Source organism: Merops nubicus, unplaced genomic scaffold (genome assembly GCF_000691845.1).
Source record: "Merops nubicus isolate BGI_N331 unplaced genomic scaffold, ASM69184v1 scaffold1624, whole genome shotgun sequence".
Classification (NCBI taxonomy): Eukaryota; Metazoa; Chordata; class Aves; order Coraciiformes; family Meropidae; genus Merops; species Merops nubicus.
This window is the reverse complement of record NW_008602045.1, coordinates 7,679-28,041: the sequence shown is the minus strand read 5'-3', so window position 1 is coordinate 28,041 and position 20,363 is coordinate 7,679. Positions and strand designations below refer to the sequence as shown.

Below are 20,363 nucleotides of genomic sequence, written 5' to 3'. Positions count from 1 at the left end.
TCTTAAGAGCCATTCATTTTAAGGAAAACTGCTTACCTGAAAGCAGAATCCACAATAGGTTTACATTTATTTCTATTGACTTTGTTCAGATTACTACCAAGATTATGTGGCAAAAAGCTAGGAATGCCTATCAGGCATCAGTAGATGCATGTCCAGAAGTACTGATACTGCCAGATTTGGTTGGCTCCATTTATTTGCAATAATTTTACTACATAATGTTTCCTGTAGAAATAAGATTTTAGTACATAAAATGTGATGCCTTTACTGTGCCAAAACAATGTTTGAAAACAAAGGAAGTACCTGCAATTTTGCTAATAGAACACATCAGTGCAGACTACAGACTATGAGGTACCAATCTATGCAAGGAATTCTGCTGTGTCTTTTGCCCTTTTTAACTACTTGCTCAACAGCACACTTCTATGAGCTTAGAGGCTTTGTCAGCTTAGGGAGCAGTTTAAAGCATTATCATCCTCTAGCCATTAGTTTACATTCCTGTGGTGCAAGTTAATACAACCACACAACATGGGTAGAATGAAATGTGCAAAGAATCCTCATCCACATTAAAAGGATGGAAGCAGTTGGAGCTGATGAAACTGAATGGAAAACACTCCCTGTTAGCCCAGCTGTGGGGATGGTAACCTCTAGATGGTAGGACTAGACAAGCAGCTCCATGTGGGAAAAACATCATGCGCTCCAGCAACAGCTGGTAAGATAAAAGGAAAACAAGTAACTGGTGCTGAAACCAGAGAAAGCCATTTTATCTGAAGTGTTTAAGTCAGCTACAGTAATTTTGCTTTTTATGTGTTGTAATAATTATCTTAGGCACTCACAAATTTAAGTCTGATACGCTCCCATTTAAGAGAACATGAAAAGAGTGAAGAGATAATATTCAGTACGCTGGGCATTAAACTAATTGAATTAAATTTTAAAAATAACAAGACTCACAATCTTTTGATTTTAATTCAAGTCATACAATATATCTTGTAAGGTATGATGAACTGGACTTTATTCTGTATGTATTTGGTCTGTTCTCCAGTAACAGAATAACAACAACAACAAAGAAATATGTTGCACAGATTACAAGCCATAGTGTTATGGCTAGTATCTCTTTTACTACATCTTTAGACCAAAATCCATCTTTAATACCTTTCTACTTGAATGTAAGCAAGAAAAACAAAGCAATTTCTATGAGTGTTTTCAAATTGTTGCATATGAATGTTTTCTGCCCAGTGAAAGATGACTTTAAACAGTAGAATTTGAGAACATTCAGAAAACCTTGCTGGAACCTTTAAGTCTCATCAGCTTTCAAATGCCAAAATGTGCACTTCATCCTTACCAGGACTTTTTTTATGGATAATATATGCGTTGAAAGAAACATGCATGAATGCTTTTAATTTAAAGACAGCTTTTTACCACATAAGCTTGTTCGGAAGCTCCAATTTAATCTGCTTTTATCCACAAGATCCAGACTGGAAAACAAGGAGGAAACCTGCCTAAAACGTATTTGACTTTTTGAATAGGGAACTACACTGTTGACAACTGTACTCCAGATACAGCTTGGAGGTTATGCCTGTAAGTGAACAGTGCAAACCAAGCTTTTCATGCAAGGATTACATGAGCATCAGCACTGCAAGAGTCACACATCTTACATTTGGAGAAGGATCCATTTGTTCATATTTTGTATCTTCCTTCCCATTTGCTTCCGACTGTTGCAGTTGGTATGATCTGCCTTCAATGAAAGTAATATAGTCTTTGTAAGAGCATAACGGGCCTGCCAGGATACCCATGAAATTACAGTTGTAACTTAAATACTCCAGTAGACTTGGCATGCGTCTGTAATTCAAAGACAAGCAACTTGTGAGATGGAACATGTAGTTCTACAGAATTTCCACAGCAGGAAAAGTTAATACTCCATTTTACTGTTTACTCTAACTGCAGTAAACCCCACGTGTAGAAAAGCAGTGTGTGTCTTTTGTAATCACAGCTTAAGACATTGTACACATAGTATTTCTTTCCAATCTGTGCTGAGCATTTTCAGACAGAACTCCTGAACTCTGGTGACTCCCTCCTCATTCAGTCAAGGTGTTTGACTGAAGCTGAGCCTGGGGAAGGAGAAGAAAAGGTGTTTCCCTATGTGTTTGTTCAATGGTTTGTGGTTTTCTTCTCCTCAGCAGCTATATCAGTAAGCAAAGGTTTGTGATAATGGGCAATAATTTCAATTAAGGAAAATGCTTCAAGTCAAGATGTGTTTCACCCAGGACAACAAACTATTTTCAAGTCTCCTGAATAAAGAAAGGAGAAAAGGTAAGTTAAATACCAAAAAAATACAAATAAACCAGCTACTTTATATATGTACTAAATGTTAACTAGTCTACTGTCTCATATGGCATTAATCTGCATAGACTGCATACATCTTAGAATGCTTTACTTCAAGAAATATAAAACGTACTTCTAGTGATATTTTCCAGGAGAACAGATGTATGAATTAAGCTACAAATATAAAAAGCATGGATCTGTTGTATGTGAGTTTGTAAACTCTCTGTCTTAAATGTGAACTACAGCAGTTCCACAGAGCATTAACAAAGCACACAAAACACCAGCTCCTTCCCATCCCCAAAATTAGATTCTCAAAGATGTCTGAAAGCCTACCTTACAGCCAAGCACCTCTGTGATGGTGTCAGATCTTCATTTTTCCTAAACATTCCTAGGGAAGAGGATAGGAAAAATAAATAACAGAGTTAAACCCTCCGATACTAATTAGCAGATTCTTTGCTCAGTAGAACAAGCCTCATGCTGCAATGCAATTTCTTATGTCCCCAAGTTATAAGAGGTATTATGTCATAATATTTTTGCTGGCGTTGGACCAAACAATTCTTACTTTTGACAAAATTACAAACTCTCGTTACATCTAACAGTGCCTAAACCTGAAATCACATGGATTTCAGGAAGCATTAAGAAGACTTGTAGTTAGTGTTGACAAATCCAGTTCCTCTACTTTGGTTAAGATTTCAAATTCCACAGGTTTTAAGCTCCTTCATTACCAGTCCTGGAAACAAGCTCCAAACCCCTTTCGACACTGTAGTAACCCAGGGACATTACAGTAGTCATTGTACTTTTGCTGTACACAATGAACACTGTCCAAGATAGATTTAACCAATTCAAAACCTGAGGCATACCTCAAGAGCACCTTCATGCTGCAAGTTAAGACAGCAAACGAGGCCCAGTGAAGGAGGCACAACAGTAAAGCATGATCAAGTCTCTTTCAGAAGCACTAGCAAGAAGCCTAAGCCCCTGCTAGCAGAAGAGGGCAGGCCAAGTCTAAGTCCAGCAGCAAGAATGAATTTACCTTCTTGCCCTTCTGAAATACTCGTGGCCTACCCCTGAAAAACAGACTTCAAAGACTGTACTCCCATAATGGACAGAAGCAGAAAATATGACCTTCAACACTTTCAATTATTATAAAGTACTAATCTAATTCAGGGGCACAGAAGCAGCAGAGCTCCTTCATTCAGATAGCACTGGTTTACACCAGCCAGCACTGCTTGCCAAAATGACCTCTTTAGCTTCTTTTGCAGCCTCTCCGCTCGTTCAGGCATCAGCACATTCATCCATTCCCTGCTACTCACATGTGGAAGTGTCCTCTGCCACTGTAAGCACTAAAAATTATTTTTATAAGCATAGCTTCCTAAAGGAAACAAAGTTTACAGAATCCCACTTCAATTATCTTCTTCCCCAGCAGTGCCTAAACCCAACAGCCAATTCCTAACCAAGTCTGATGAAAGAGTAGGGATAATACAAATACGAAATCCCAATGTGCTTTATAAAAATAGGTGATTCTACAGAAGATCCTCCTCCACTCACAGAAGCATTGCCTTCAGCCCCACCCCTCAATGCCAGTGAATCCACAGAGGAGAGCCTTTATATCTGACCCAGTATAACTAAATACTTAACTGGAACCAGCTTTATTTTTTTTAGATATCAGAATCAGTCAGGTTTAGGACAATAAAAGATTGGGGGGGGGAAGTCAAACGTCGTTTAATTCTATGACTCATGGAAATGCTTGTTATCTAAAGCTAACTCTAGTCTTCATGTGACTTCAGGAACTGTGACCTATACACACTTATGACTTTAAAAATGCATTTTTAGTCTTCAACAGAGCTGAAAATACCAAGAGGTTGGCAACTTGCCATCTCTTCTCTTCCTTCTGTGACTGGGTGACGTGCCTAGTAGATGACAGAAAGGCTGTGGATGTTGCCCACCTGGACTTTTGTAAGGCACCGTCTCCCACAGCATTCTGCTGGAGAAGCTGGCAGCTCATGGCCTAGGCAGGTGGACTCTTCACTGGGTTAAAAAGTGGCTGGGTGGCCGAGTCCAGAAAGTTGTGGTGAATGCAGTTAAATCAAGTTGGTGGCCAGTCACAAGCATCCCCCTTTGGGATCAGCTTTGGGGCCAGTCTTGTTTAACACCTTTATCAATGATCTGAATAAAGGGAATGAGTGCACCCTCAGTAGGTTTGCAGATGACACCAAATTAAACAGGAGTGTTGATCTGCTTGAGGGTCAGGAGGCTCTGCAGAGGGACTTGGAGAGATTGGACCAATGGGCTGAGGTCAGCTGTATGAGGTATAACAAGGCCAAGTGCTGGGTCCTGCACTTGACTCACAATGACCCAGTCAATGCTACAGGCTTGGGGAAGAGTGGCTGGAAAGCTGCCTAGTGGAAGAGGACCTGGGGGTGCTGTTAGACAGCACACGTGCCAGCAATATACCCAGGTGGCCAAGAAGGCCAACAGCATCCTGGCCTGTATCAAAAATGGTGTGGCCAGCAGGAGGAGGGAAGTGATTGTGCCCCTGTACACAGGGTGTAGCAGTGGTGAGGTCACAGCTTGAGTACTGGGTTCAGTTTTGAGCACCACAGAGTAAGACAGATATCGAGGTGCTGGAGTGGGTCCAGAGAAGGACAATGAAGCTGGTGAAGGTCTAGGGAATATGTCCTATGAGGACTGGCTGAGGGAACTGGGATTATTCAATCTAGAGAAGGGGCTGAGGCAAGACCTTATTGCTCTTTATAACCACCTGAAAGGAGGCTGTAGTGAGGTGGGTATTGGTCTCTTCTCCCAAATAACTAGTGTTTGGATGAGAGGAAATGGGCTTATGTTGTGCCAGGGGAGGTTTAGGTCAGCTATTAGGAAAAAGTTCTTTCCTGAAAGAGTGGTGAGGCACTGGAACAGGCTGCCCAGGGAGGTGGTGGAGTCACCATCCCCAGGTGTGTTAAAAAAAAAAAAACATGTAGATGTAGCAACTTGGGACATGGTTTAGTGGTCAAGGTTGGTTTGATGGTTGGACTTGATGATCTTACGTGTCTGTTCCAACTTTAATGATTCTACAATATGACCTGGAAAAACACCTTCCTTGATCCTGATCCTTCACAGTAGAAAGTCACCCTGATTCATACCCACTCAAGGTTAAGAACCTGAAGCACAAAGCATCACCCCTAACTTCATGCAGCACTTTCTCTTCACCATCATCACATTTTCACATCACTTTGGTGCTTCAGTAGAGATTACTACACTGATAACTACTGAATTAAAGATGTGGGAGGAGCATTTTGAAGGTCCTTTAACCTTTAAGGCCTTAAGATTATAGCTGTAGCTCACACGACATGACTAGTGTAAGGAAGTAGTACAGAGCAGGAGCCTCCTTCACTGTTACATTCTACGTATTTTATCCTTAAGTCAGGAGGAAGAAAGTCACCAAGTGTGCCAAAATGAACTTTCATAAAGCTAGACTTAGCCACTATATGGCTAATGGTAATCAGCCAAATGAAAGATTTCACATCGTTTATGTTGTATGAAAAAGGAGGAAAAAACGTTTAAACCTGAAACAGAAGAACCTAACTACTGAAATATAGTTTTGGAGGGGTGAGGCACAAAGAATTAGCATATTTAAAATGAGTTCAAGTTATATACATACATACATGAGAAGTCACTTAAACCTAAATAACCTGGTGAGAAATATGCTTTCTGCCTCAAACATAACACATACAAGCAAGCCTCCATTAATTTTTAATTTCCCTAAGACTTCCCTCCAGCCAGCAGCTTCTTCGAGGTCAGTTCATTAGATTTCCCTGTATTATTTTTTTTTTAAATGGGCCTTCAGGGAACTGAGAAGACATTTAGCAACCTCACATATCACACACAAACAGCAGAACTATTGAGCTCTGTCACACTCTTGAAAGCTTTCAGGAAGCTACTACTATTATTTTTAAGTTCACAGAAAATACACATGGAAAAGGTCCTGTTACATTGATGCTTATCTAATATGAGATGAATCATTATCTATACACTCAATATTTTGCCAGCAGTGTATCTGCCCATGGGAACAGACGCCTCATAAATCATACCTATTCCCTACCTTCTCCACATTGGGGATGAAGAAACCCCACTTCAGCAGCATGCTCCTGCTAGTGAACTCAAGAAGTTCTGTAACTTTTCTCTAGGGATAACCAGAATCGCTTACGACTGTCCTAAAGCTGGAGACTACCTCCACAGCTACAGCTTTTAGTGGCTACATGGTGGGGATGAGGGAAAATGGGCTTTTCTGTAAGAGAGGTGAAATCATTTAGTCGCTCGGCAATCATAACTCAGTTCTCACCTGTAAAGTAGGAAATAATCCTATGTTCCTGCCTTGGTAAAAGACTTTTGTAAATCATCAGTAACAAAATTTAACCCCAGTTCTCTATGTCATGAGGAAGTTACATCTTTTCATTCCTCCTCAGATCACACCCTAAAGGTAACAAAATCAATGGCTTTAGGTACACACCACTATCTGCCTACAGGCTTTATTAAGGCATATTATGACTACTACCATGCTCTCAGCACAATAACACAATGTTTACAATCATATCATAACAACCCCAGCTTTGCTGTTAATCTGCTTGAATATACCCACCTTTGCATTTACATGAAATCTGGCTAACCAGTGACTCATTGATAATGCTTACACAGACTTATGCATAGACATGCTTCATTATTATCACATTAACAACACTTAACATGGAGATGATATCTCAGGCTCTGTTGTAACTACAGTAAATCTCAATTCAAGGTTCTGAAATGGATCACCAGCTGAGCCCAAATACATGCTGTTACTAAAACATTTTAAGACCTGAAGAAGAGAGACAGACAATAACAGTCTCAGTTGTTACTAGCACATTGGCAGCAACAAAAGCTGCACAGATGCCAGCTGAGTAAAATTGTAAAGAAACTACAAAGAGGAGGAAAATTCAGAAGTCTTGATATCCTCAAAGCTCTGCAACAAAGCATAGGGCTTTAAAAAAAAAAAAAAAAAAAAAACCAACCAAACATTTGAAGGCTTAGGAAAAAAGAAATACAATAGAATTCCGTTAAACACTAATGACACATATACTGTTATCAAACAGATTTGGGTAACTGATATGACTGAAACAATAAAGACCATGCTGTTACTAACACAAGAGGGAGTGCTTTTAAAAAAAAAAAAAAGATCAGGAGACTATTGGAAAGAGCATTAGAACAAATTCCTAGACATAAGAAAAAAGCATCAAGTTATCAAAAAACCACCACACCAGGAAAGGAAAAAAGAAAAAGAAACAACACACCAAACAACAAAACGCCACACCCATACACCACCACATTATGACAGTTTTACTGACATAATTCACAGATTAATTAGAAAACAACATATTTAAACAGCTGCAACTTTTCACAGTGCCAGCATTTATGAAGTGGAACTAGGTCATGATGGCCAAGCAAAAATCCTTAAGAATATTTAATTCTATGGACATAAATGCACATTTCTCTGTCTCAAGGGTTTTTCAGTTTTCTCTTGCTCATACTTTCAAAACAGCAACCATCCAAATTTCAGCACAAGACAAACATCAACCTGGAGCAAGTCTAGAGGAGGGCCACAGAAATGATCAGAGGCCTGGAACAACTCTCCTATGAAGACAGGCTGAGGGAGCTGGAGTTGTTCAGCCTGGAGAAGAGAAGGCTGCAGGGAGACCTCTGTGTAGACTTTCAATACTTAAAGGGGGCCTATATGAAAGATGGGGACAGTCTCTCCAGCAGGGCCTGTTACAGGTGGACAAGGGGTGATGATTTTAAACTAAAAGAGGGGAGATTTAGACTAGATGGAAGAAAACCTTTTTACAATGAGGGTCGTGAAACACTGGCGCAGATTGCCCATCCCTGAAAACATTCCAGTTCAGGCTGGATGGGGCTCTGAGCAACCTGCTCTAGTTGAAGATGTTCCTGCTCCCTGCAGAGGTGTTGGACTAGACCTTTTAAGGTGCCTTCCAACCCAAAACTGTCTATGATGCTATGAAATACACTTTTAAAGGACATTATAATAACAGACCTATTTGAAATCAGAAATTTATGATACTTTTATTTTCATAAACATAACTTTCTTAACTGGCTCTCACTAAAACAGAAAATAATGCCCTGAATTGCAAAGGTAAGTTGACCACATCACAGTATGTTCCCTTTTACCACGGTGTCACATTGTGACAAGCAGAAATTCAGCCTGGTAATCCTATTCTGGTTTTGTAGATATTTAAAACAAATATGAAATATCACATCTAATGTGCAGAAACACAATCTGTTCAGTGCTTCAGCACATCCACACTTCCACCTTAAAAGCCAGAGGAGACCAATACTGGAGTTGTCTTCAAGCCTTTAGAAAGATGTAGTGCTGAACATGGGAATTATCTGCTCTTAAGAAAACCAAAACACAAAGAATCTAGTTAACTGAAAATAAAGAAGAAATGTTTATATCAACTAAGTGAAGAAGCATTCTTCAATACTTCTGATGTTGTTCAAGAACAAGCTAACAATCATTAGTACTGACACAGTAGCAAGTACTGCAGTTTGCATGAGACTGCTCATGAGCTGCAAGTGAACAACAGATTTACTTTAATTTTATAATAAAATTTAAAAAAAAAAATCATCTAAAAAAACTCCCAAGTGTATGGTGTAGTACCACAACCCGATCAGGCAGGTAGCAACAGATAATGAAGATCATGGCAACTAATAGAGCATTTGCACATAATTTTCTCCAACATTGCCACTGTTGCTTTTTCCTCATTTCCTTCCCATTTTCCATGCTTTTCATCTATCCAATGAAATCGCTCTCCTCTCAGGGGCCATATTGTACAAAAGCTAAAATAATCTAGCCATTGTCCTAACAGCCTGCTGTTGGAGCAAAGCAGATGAGACCTAAAACAGTGGCGTAAGATTAGCCTTTAGCTATATTTCACCAATATAACATTCAAACTAAAATGCAGATGTAAAAAAAATATTTTTTTTTTAACATTTTCAAGTTGCATATTCACTGTACTCTCTCTTTTTTGTTCTTGCAGTAAATGCAAGAACACAAGTGCTTCACCACATCCACCTCAATGTCTACTCCATTGCTTTTACAAATGGTGAGTGCCAGATACATAGGAGGAAAAAAAAAAGGCAAGCAGCATTCCAGGAAATGTACATTTAAAAATTAGCAACTATACAGCTGAAACCGCAGGCATAAGGGATGGAAGAAGGGTACACAAAGGGCCAAAGCTTATTTTTTTGTGGTTGGAAAGCATGTGAGGTAAGTCCCTAGGAACCAAGAAGCAGCTGACAGAAGAGTGTTCTGGTTTCTTACCTGTACCTAGCCACACATTTTTATGGACAAGTAATAAGAAGAAATAATCTGGAAGATTTCAACTAGATTTCATGCTTAGTAGATGGGTATTAAGTTTTGGGTTTTTTTTAAAATGACCGTTTTTTTCCTGTTTTATGTATTATTTAGTTTAAATCAGAGAAAATAAATCTAAAAAAAAAGGTTGGAAGAAGCTGTGGTATTCCCTCCCCCTTATAACATCAAATACTGAGTCCAACATTCCCTAGTTTTGCTGGATGAATCTCTTGGAGATTTAATAATAGACTGTGAACTCCAGAACCTTAATGGGTTATGAATACAAACATTTAAAAAGACTCTGTGTAAGATTAAGCACTTGAATAGAAAACAAGCTGCCAAAGCATATGAGTGAGGTTAGGTTTGGATATGGGTCTTTCATGTAAAAATCCTTGATCTTACATAGAACTGCAGCAAAATTAGTGAGGGTCTGCAGGGATGAGTGGATTATAATCAAAAAAAGGGAGAATGCTGTATGAACTCATTGCAATATACAGTTCAGCAGTGACAGTGTTTCTCTTCCTCTCCACTGCTTAACTTTTAGTAACTTACAACTGCAAAAGCTTCTCTACTTGCCACCATCTCTTACCTAGAAATTTCTTGTGCAAGTACAATCCTCCATTTTATAACCCTTCTAAACTGCATTTGTAGACAAGCCCCCTGCTTCTAGAGTAACTGCAATGAATCTTTCCTTCTCCAAAACATCCTGGTTTTAAATTTGACTGAAAAAGGTACTCCAGAATATAAGAACTGAAGTACAAAAAAAAAATTTCTTTTCTCCTTTACCTCCATCATATGCCTAAAGTGTTGCATAAATAAACTTAAATCTTGTCATAAATAATGAATAAGGACAGAAGCAGTCTCCAAATCATGTAAAAACATTTCTGCCTCTAGAAGATACATGCGAGAAGCCAAAGATAATCAGCAAGAAATACAAAGCAAATTTTAACATACTGACTACTCATTTTTGGCAGTGCTCATTTGAATAACAAGGAGCTGTAAGTAGGCAAGAACTAGCATGGACTTAAGTTCAATATGTAAATCAGAGTACACCAAAGGCATGGTCCAGGTTTGCTCAAGTGTACATTTGTGATCCATGCAACCTTTTCAAAGTCAGTGTTACACAGCAAGCTTAAATTAGTCCTATGCAAGTTGCATAAGATTTTCCTGCTTAAAACAAGCCCACAGTAAGTGCAGAGGGTTGTAGCTATTTACAGGAGTATTTGTTATTTATTTACAGGGTTCCACACTAGCGTTCAGCTTGGAATCAAGCACACCCACATCACTAGATAGACTCTTTAGTATGCAGCAGGAGGGAGGGGCCTTCATGTCCAGTTCTTTCCAGGACCTTCAAATGTAACACAAACCAGCTGAACACAACAGACTGCCAGCAAAAGATCAAGTCCAGAAGAGTTGCCTTTACCACTAAACCAACCTAACTACTACTAGAGTCTTGAAGCTTACGAAGATTTTCCAACACACCAAAACCTTTCTTTCAGCTGCTTATTTTCATTACTTCTCCTTGCACATACTGGTAAAAAATGAGGGAGGGGAATAAAGTAATTGGTGATTAATATAGCCAAGCTGGTGTGACCATAGACTCAAAGTACTTAGTGTAACTATTTTCCACACCACCTCCTCCCCCTATCAGTATATCTCTAAAACTATTGTCCAGTGGAAACATGGATTCTTATGCAGTCAACCGAATCACACTGACAGCAGACTTGTTTCATTGATGTCTCATGGTGGGCACCTTTTAAGTTGTCTATGGTTAAAAATCATTATTTTAATACAATCCCAGTTTCCTCTGTGCATCTTTTCTTAGCATCTCCTAACACCAGATTAGCAGTTGCTCCCGAGTTCACACTGGTCACATCAACTTGTGTGTCATGTTCACACTGTGCTGCCAGCAATGGTGATCATCCAACTCCTGATCATCAAGAGCTCTGCTAAACTGCCAATACAACCAGAAAGAAAATTTTTCACTATCCTGGAAAAATCAGCCACTCCCCCAACAATGCTGCAATTCTAGAGAATCTCCAATATGACATTAACAAGAAGTAAAATTTCAAGATGAATACTCAGAATCCAATGATATCTACAAGAAATTCAGACAGAAGAAAATAAAATAGGTTTATGAGGAGAATACAAATTCTCTGAATCAACTTAAGAAGGAAAAAAAAAAAAAAATCTAGTTTAGCTCTGATGGAAGTTAAGAATAGAGCTGACTAGAAGAAACAGTTGTCTCAAGATTACCAGGAACACTCACATGCTTGTCCCATACCACAACTCCACTATTTGTGTGTGAGCTCAGCAAATCAAGAATAGCTCTTTCCCCTCACAAAATAGCAGCATGAGGAAACATTTATCTTTGATACTAGAACTGCTACTTCTTTACAATAAGCTGTTTCCTCTAGCATTAGGCTCAGAGCTGCCAGCCCACCACCTCAGCCTGGCCCACTCCCAGGACTTATGTCACGGGCATGACAGCAGCATGGTATTGAATAACCTATCTGCTGGTTCCCCTGTCTGTGCTCCCCTCCCAGCTTCTGCTGAGAATCAGCACTATCCCAGCCAAACCACGACACTAATATTTGTGAATGTATTGTCTCTGGAAGTCAGACATCAACTTCTTTGATGAATTAGATATGCCCAACATTATTTTCATTCATACAAGAATTCTTATAAAAAGTTTTTTACACAACTTTTTATATTCATGAATGTTGTTGCCTACAGGCTTCTCTAGACAGTGTAAATTAACAAGGATGGAAAAAACTGCAACACCAACAGCACTAAAGGTAGGACACATAAGAGACAAAAATACACTGAACACCATACATAATGTCACTAAAGAAATTTCAGAAAAACAGGTGGTTTGATCCAGGTGCCTGGGGCTATGCTCCCAAATCTTCAACTGCCAGTTGTAGCTCCAAGTGATTCAAGCTTATTGGCTAGGTCTATTGGATGCCATTTTCAAACTTTAAAATTACTCTTCCAAATGTAAAGGTAACTAAAAGTCTAGATACCCCACCCACAGAACACCAACATTAGGATTCATTTTTGTCACAACTAGGGACCACTTATCTGCTGGATAAATCTGACAGGAGAAAAGACAGAAACGTAAGAAGATAATCCCCCTGTTCACACTGATATGCTAGCAGTAAGTGCAATTATGATAATTAAAAAAAATATAGAACAGTTTTATAAAAAAATCAGCATATATGGCATAAACTACAGCAAGATTAACAGTTAGCATTTTAAAACAAGAGGTTCTCAACAGCTGAAATTATATGTACTTTTTCTACACATCTGGAAGTAATAGTGATCTCTGAATTTAGAACTTTAACTCTGATGATCAACATCCCAGCCCAAAAAAGTGTCAGTGGTCTTTGGTCACTGGTAGCAAAAGTGTCATTAGTCTTGTGATAAGTAGCATCTTCTGCACAATGTTAAGCATTTTCAGAGCTTTTGTAGTGTCTGAGCAACTTTTCTTGGTACTTCCATCAGTAAATATCAAAAGAATCAATTGAAACAAAAATATATTTTGTCCTAAAATGGAATCTGGACTAAAGTAACTCATTGACTCATGACTAATTTTTGCTCCTTTTATTTTGTATGGAATATTAAACATAGGTTAAAGAAATCTTACCATCATGAATCTCAAATGCCAAACTAGTGATCTTCTGTGTAATTATCATCATTGGACTGTTACAAAAAAAGGAAGAAAGAATAATTTAGAAAAAAGTTCAGGATTTTCTTTCACATGTAAATACCAGAGAAAGTTTATATTAATAGTCCAGATTAATTACTCCCAACAGGAAAATTTTCAATGTAAGGACAAAGTGATTATGTTTTGGAGCTCAAACCACTACAGAGTTTTCAATGCAATGAAAATAATTTAATCCTTAGATAGAGCATTTGATAGCTCATGCCTTTTCTTGATGCATCAGATTCCACAAGCACAGCCAAGTGTTTCACATTTATTTTCTACTAACATTTTTTTTCTACAGTAGGAAAAGTAGAGAAGGGCAGAAAGCACAATTATGTAGACTGTAAATTAAACCATCAGTAAGCAAAAGACAATAAAACAAACTTTGTAACAAAGTTCAACAGTACTAGAAATTATTTGATATGCAGACCATTTCCACTGTTTCTACTGACACCTGGTCCTGTGCTTAACTTTTCTATCTGTTATTCCAAGCAGATTATTATTTGCTTCAAGTAAGCATAGCTGACGAAACAAAAGCCCAGCATAATTATGCTGGCTCCAACAGAGTTTAGTTTGTTTCAAATCTGGTGCACTTCAGTGGATCTTCAAGTGTCCAAGAGATATTCTTTCCTTGCTAAGCAAGTCAGCTTTATACTGAGAAATTATAACATTTTTGTAGTATTTTAGGATTTTTTTTGTTAACCCCCTAACTAGGGGGAGAGAGGGGATGGGGGAGAGCATAAAGCAGGCTACCAGAATTTAGAAATTTAACTTTGAAATCAGATCTCAAAAAATACATCAGGGACATTTTTAACTGTATTTAGCCACCACAACAAGATAATAATGCTGTAGGATGGGCACATCATTCTGTTCAAGTCTTTTGACTGCACTTTGCCTTTTAATAACATATTTAAATTGGCCCAGAACAACAAATCCAAGAGCCATCAAGTCCTCCTTCACTGACAGAGCTATACCAGTATTTTGCCAGATGGCTCAGTCTGTCAAATTACTTTTTTTTCTAGGCTATGGTTATTTCAAAAGCACACACTTCCAATCCTCAAAATGCAATCAAAGAAAAAACTTTTTTTTCTACTGTATTATCAGTGCCCCAAAATCCTGATATCAAGACTAGAATGACAGGCAAGGGTCAGCAAGGAAGAAAACTAAATGAGAACAGACAGTCTGGGAAATCCCTCACATCTCTTTCTAGCACTTAAGCTGCAGACATGCCCAGTGCTGGCAGAAATCCCCAATTGATTCTGAACATAATGAGTTTTCTTTTTGTAAGCAGACATCTAACAGCATGGATCCTGCCTGGTGCAGGGATGGAGCCCAGGAGGAGCTTGGTCAGACCTTACATTAATTCTAGCTGATACATCTGTCATTGTTATCATAGCAGCCCCTGGTATGGTTTTTCTTCTCAAGCAGCTATTCCAGTATCTTGAAAGATTTGGCTGACAAGCAACAATCTAGAGAGTAAAAGAAGAGTTCTTCCTGGAACAGTGAGGCTGCAAACCAGGATTTTAATGATTCCTTTTAGGTGCTGGCAGAAATGCAAAGGAAGTGATGGAAGGCTCACTGGCAGCAAGGAGCTGTTAGTACTGAGCCAGGACCACACAGCTCTGCACAAGCTATTGCACCTCCAGCATGAGGTCTCCTCGGCTTTTGCTGCTGTCAGTGAATTGATACCTTCCTTCAAACTTTTTGCAGATTGTCTGGGCTTGGATGCCTCAGATGGGCATGGCACTCCAGGAGAAATGCCTAGGTAAACAGACATTCAGAGCTCTTCTAGGTTTAAACACTACATGAATCCACGCCAACATCTTTTGAAGAAGTTGCTGGTGCTGGAGTTGTAACAGCTGGTTAAGAAACTCTTGTCATTTTCTTGAGCTTATTCTCTTCCCCTGAAACTTGAGAAAACAGGCAGAAAATAGCCCCTTCTTTTCATCTGCTTTCTCCTGTTTTGAAAGTAACCTCTGCCTCAGGTCTCAAGGGAGCAGATTAGAGCTGTGTCAGAGATTTCATGTGATACGCACACAGCAAGCTCCTAAACTAGTGCATGAAAGAATACAGTTTAAACCAGACAGCTCAAACATACAATCAGAGAGTTGGGCCTAAGCTTCAGAACAGTTCTATCCAGAGCACAACTCTCCCAAATCTCTGGGTGTGTTTAGACCTATCAGAAATCTCTGAGCTAACACCAAACCAACAGAGCCACAAAGAGAGCTGCTACATGAACACAGCACAGTTACATCTGAGCAATGCCGTGTTCAAGTTCTACTAGTACTTTTGAGAGCAGCAACAAACAAGTCCAGTTAAACTGTTTCCAGAGTCAGCTCAGATCTCTGAGCACTGCCAAAGTTGTACCTTGTCCCTGCAGTGAACTGGAAGGGACAGCATCTGGATTACAGTTCCACTGGTAATCATTAAGTCTAATTCAATGGAAAATAAATAAAATAAACCTAGTTTTAAAGTGTCATTATGCATATGACTATGTTGCAAGTTCTCATTATAGCCAGTGGAAATCTATTCAATAGAGTCAGGGGTATCTTGCAAGCGACCCAGTTCATACTAGGGTAGCTACTTAGCAGTGGGTCAGCTGAAATGCCCTCCAGGCTCTACTGTCTACATTGATCAGATCTCCACCCACTACAGGTGGAACATAGATACCTGGCTTGAAGGCAGACACTTGGATGTAGGCATAAATGTTTCAGAAGGCAAGACCCAGCTAAAGATGACAAAAAATATCAACTTAACCATAAAACCTTTTTGTCTTCACCCTACAAGTTAAGTTTCTAGACTACATGCCTTTTACCAATGAAGACTGAGAAGCAACAAGGCTAAGAAGCACAACTCTACCACACAACACAAGTAATACTAAACTACAAAGACCACTGCCATTCATAGTATTTCTGAAACGTATTTAATGCATTTTTTTAAGCAGATTAACAAACACTCCCCATCTCTTTTTTCCAAAATATATACTCTCCTTTAAATCGGCAAAAGCACCATCACAATAGCAAACATAAATACGAAGTGCTTCACTTCTCTGTGTCTACAGTACAAAGAATAACAAATACAGTTAACTTTTACTTTGTCTTTTTAATTCTGTTTTGTTCCTCTACAGCTCAAGTCAAATATAGGTTTAAATTGATTACATAAAAAGAGAACACACAAAGATGAAACTTTCTGTTTCCAGGGGCTGTGTGACTACTCCACCATAGAGGTGCCTCTCTCCTTAGCTTTCTCCTCTGGGAACTTCTAATATAAAACCAAAACCAGAAAGAAGCTGAAAGCTAAATTCCATAAAACATTCATACTTTCCTCACAAAATGGTATCTGACTGTGCCAGGTGTGCAAGTATATCAGATACAACTCAAGTTTCATCACATTGGCATGGTTGGTAACAGAGATTTTAGGGGAAAAAGCAAAACAAATCCCACAGCCACCAAATCCATTATGCATGTGTGGTTCTAACAAACAACCGTTCCCAAAATTCTCAGTTTGCACGATTAAAGCACTGGTACATATATGTGTGCCAGTACACATGCATACGCTCAGCTTTCTCCCAAAGTTTAACAGGTTGACCCATTGAACTTGGAAAAAAGAAAATCAAAATAAGAAGAGACACAGTATCACTTAGGAGGACAAAATGGAAAGAATATTTTTCTCCTTACCCAGAAAAATCAGCAGAATACTGTCCATAATCAAAGATATAGACTCTAGTAATTTGGCACACAGTGAGGTATCCCAAAGCAAAAACAAAGCAATACCTGGAAGGAAAATGAAGAAAAAAAAAAAAAAACCTTTTGAGTTAAAAACCATAAACATTTCCCCATTGAATAAATTACTTTTTAAAGTAGAGTTACCATTTTTTCCTAGTGAATATTACATAATTGCAGTGTATAATTACACCTTCATTTTGATTGGGATTTTTTGGTAATATTTATTCTCTGTAAGCACAGACATTTTTTTTTTAAAGTGTGCAGTACTAACTTAGAAATTCAACTGTCTTTAGCCAAAATATTTAATGACATAAATACAGTATAGGATTTATAATTTCAAACAGCACTGCAAAAACTGGAAGACCTATAAAAGAGTAAATTAATTTAAGCTTTTTTTTTTAGTTCAAAACACGTGTATGAGTATACAAATTTGGCAAATTACACATCAAACATTTCCATTGAACATATTTCTGTACATTCAAAATTCAGCACCACAAATCCCACTGCTGTTGTTTTCAAAGGAACAAGAAAAGGCAATTAGCTTTCAAATACACATATTAAAACAAATCTGAGTGAAAAAAAAAAAGATACCTTCATGTCTCCTGTTAAAGCTGAACCTCAGCAAATGTAAGAAAAACAGATGAGAAACACATCATGCAAATATTATAAATTTAATTTCACATATCAGCTTTTCAGGACAGGATTGGTTGTGTGTCCATCCTCTTAAAGACATACACCAGTACACTGATCACAAAATCTGCCAGATATTCTTTGCAGTCCAAAATGGATGGTGAATGGCAGCAGGAACTTAACTAATTCTTATGAACTTCACAATCTTGGAGATTTCCACATAACTTAGGAAACATTGATGGTAATGAAATCAAGAATTTGTTCCATGTTCACAAGACTAATATGCAACCCTTACAGCAGACTATTATTACACAGTCAAAATCCATTTGGAATATAAATAGCCATATGCGAGAAAGAAAATCATGACGAGGACAGGATTTAGGTGAGGTATTGAGGGACACTACAGGAAGACCTTGGCACATGCGTTTTTGCTCTTTTCCACATGTTTTTGCAAAGAAAGTGTTAATAAATTCTAAAGTTTTCAAAATTATTCTTCAGTCTGAGAGTTGCCACAGAACACTCATAGTTTAACTTTCAATTAAGAACCATGACAGATATTAACTGCGACATTAAACCTCTCGTTACTTTTTTTTTAACAAGGTGTTAGCAATTTTTTATATTCTGTTTTCATTAAAATTAATAATCCAGAAACAAAATTATATGGGGTGGCTAATTGGTACAAAAGTGTTTATAACAAGAATCCAATAAAATTACACAATAATTGCCTCATAATTATACTAAAGTATTTCAGCAAGAAAAACAATTTAGCACAATTAAGTAGTATGTAGTGGACTACAGATATCAAGAGTATGATATAATGTAGAGCTCTTTTTTTAAAAGTTTGTAATTAAAATTTTCCTGAGATACTTTTAAGAAACTCTCTGGCTCCCTACCCCAACCACCCATGTTTCACACTAATGAGGATTACATGGGTTTGCCCACACTGAAATCAGTCCCACTCCTTCCATTCACTGAAAACTGGATATGATTTTCAGCTTTACAAGCCTCTTGTTTCACATACTACACAATCCCAGATTAAAAGTAACTTGTTATATATAGATAGATACTTTTAAGAAACTCTCTGGCTCCCTACCCCAACCACCCATGTTTCACACTAATGAGGATTACATGGGTTTGCCCACACTGAAATCAGTCCCACTCCTTCCATTCACTGAAAACTGGATATGATTTTCAGCTTTACAAGCCTCTTGTTTCACATACTACACAATCCCAGATTAAAAGTAACTTGTTATATGTAGATATCAACAAACCCATCCATAGATAGTATATTAAAAAGCCAAGAAAATTAAAATACGTTTTCTTTAAGATCATCTCACTTTATCCCACCAGCAAAATCAAGTATTTATTAACAACAACCTACTCACAGTATATTGCAACAGAATCAGAGAATCGTTTAGGTTGGAAAAGTCCTTTAAAGATCATCAAGTTCATACATTAACCCAAGACTGCCAAGTCCAACACTAAACCATGTCCCTGAGCACCATATCTAATTAAATACCTCCAGGAATAGGGACTCCACTTCTCTGAGCAGCCTGTTCTAATGAATGACAGCCCTTTCAGTGAAGAATTTTTTCCTAATGTCCAGCCTAAGCTTCCCCCGGTGCAGCTTGAGGCCATTTCCTCTCATTCTATCGCTTGGTAACTTGGGAGAACAGACTGACCCCCACCTCACTACAGCCTCCTTTCAGGTAGTTGTAGAGAGCAAGGAGGTCTCCCCTCAGCCCCCTTTTCTCCAGGCTAAACAACCCAGTTCCACCAGCAAGTCCTTGTACGATGTGTTCTCCAGACCCTTCACCAGCTTCATTGCCCTTCTTTGGACACGCTCCACCACCTCAAAGTCTTTGTTGTATCGAGATGCTCAAAACCAAACACACTAGTCAAGGTGCAGCCTCACCACTGCCAAATCCAGGGGCACAATCACTTCCCTAGTCCTGCTGGCTACACTGTTTCTGACAGAAGCCAGGATGCCGTTGGCCTTCTTGGCCACCTGGGCACACTGCCGGCTCACCTTCAGACAGCTGTCAATCGATACACCCTCAGGTCCTTTGCTGCTGGGCAGCTTCCCAACCACTCTTCCCCAAGCCTGTAGCGTTTCACGGGGTTACTGTGACCCAAACAAAGGACACAGCACTTGGCAGTAAGTCTAGAATAAACAGAATTACAAAAGTAACACTAACTACAGATTTTGTAACTTATAATGCTATCCACAGCAGGAGCAACAGACTTTGCAGGGACAAGAAACAGACAATACACTAGTGTACTAGGTACATAACCCCTCAGATGGAAGAAAAACTGTATGAGGTGCAAACTGGTGTCTATGTCATAAAATATTTGCAATGTTTTTAAGGGAGACATTATGAAGACTTCCTTTTGCAAGCAGAAAACCTGTGCTGGTAAGTACAACTGAAGAAAAAGTAAAAAAATAGCCTAGAAGAAGAGAAGCACTGAGAAGTCAGGAAACCTTCAGTTCTTTTCAACATAGCCTTTACCATACAGTCCTGCAGCATTATATCAACATGCAACTGTAAATACCTGTCTCATTAAAGAAACAAATAATTATTCT

General features: G+C 38.6%; 1 protein-coding gene across 1 annotated transcript in view; it reads right to left on the bottom strand.

Moving 5' to 3' along the window:
- The window catches only part of MBOAT2 (membrane bound O-acyltransferase domain containing 2), a gene marked incomplete at its 5' end in the record, with an annotated part of 34,271 nt that extends 17,074 nt beyond the window's left edge, over positions 1-17,197 (bottom strand). The window contains 4 exons of the mRNA XM_008938181.1: positions 1,650-1,833; positions 2,650-2,704; positions 13,365-13,420; positions 17,102-17,197. Of these exons, the coding sequence (XP_008936429.1) occupies positions 1,650-1,833; positions 2,650-2,704; positions 13,365-13,420; positions 17,102-17,197 (391 nt within the window). The remainder of the gene's footprint in view (positions 1-1,649; positions 1,834-2,649; positions 2,705-13,364; positions 13,421-17,101) is intronic.
- Between the last annotated feature and the right edge of the window lie 3,166 nt (positions 17,198-20,363).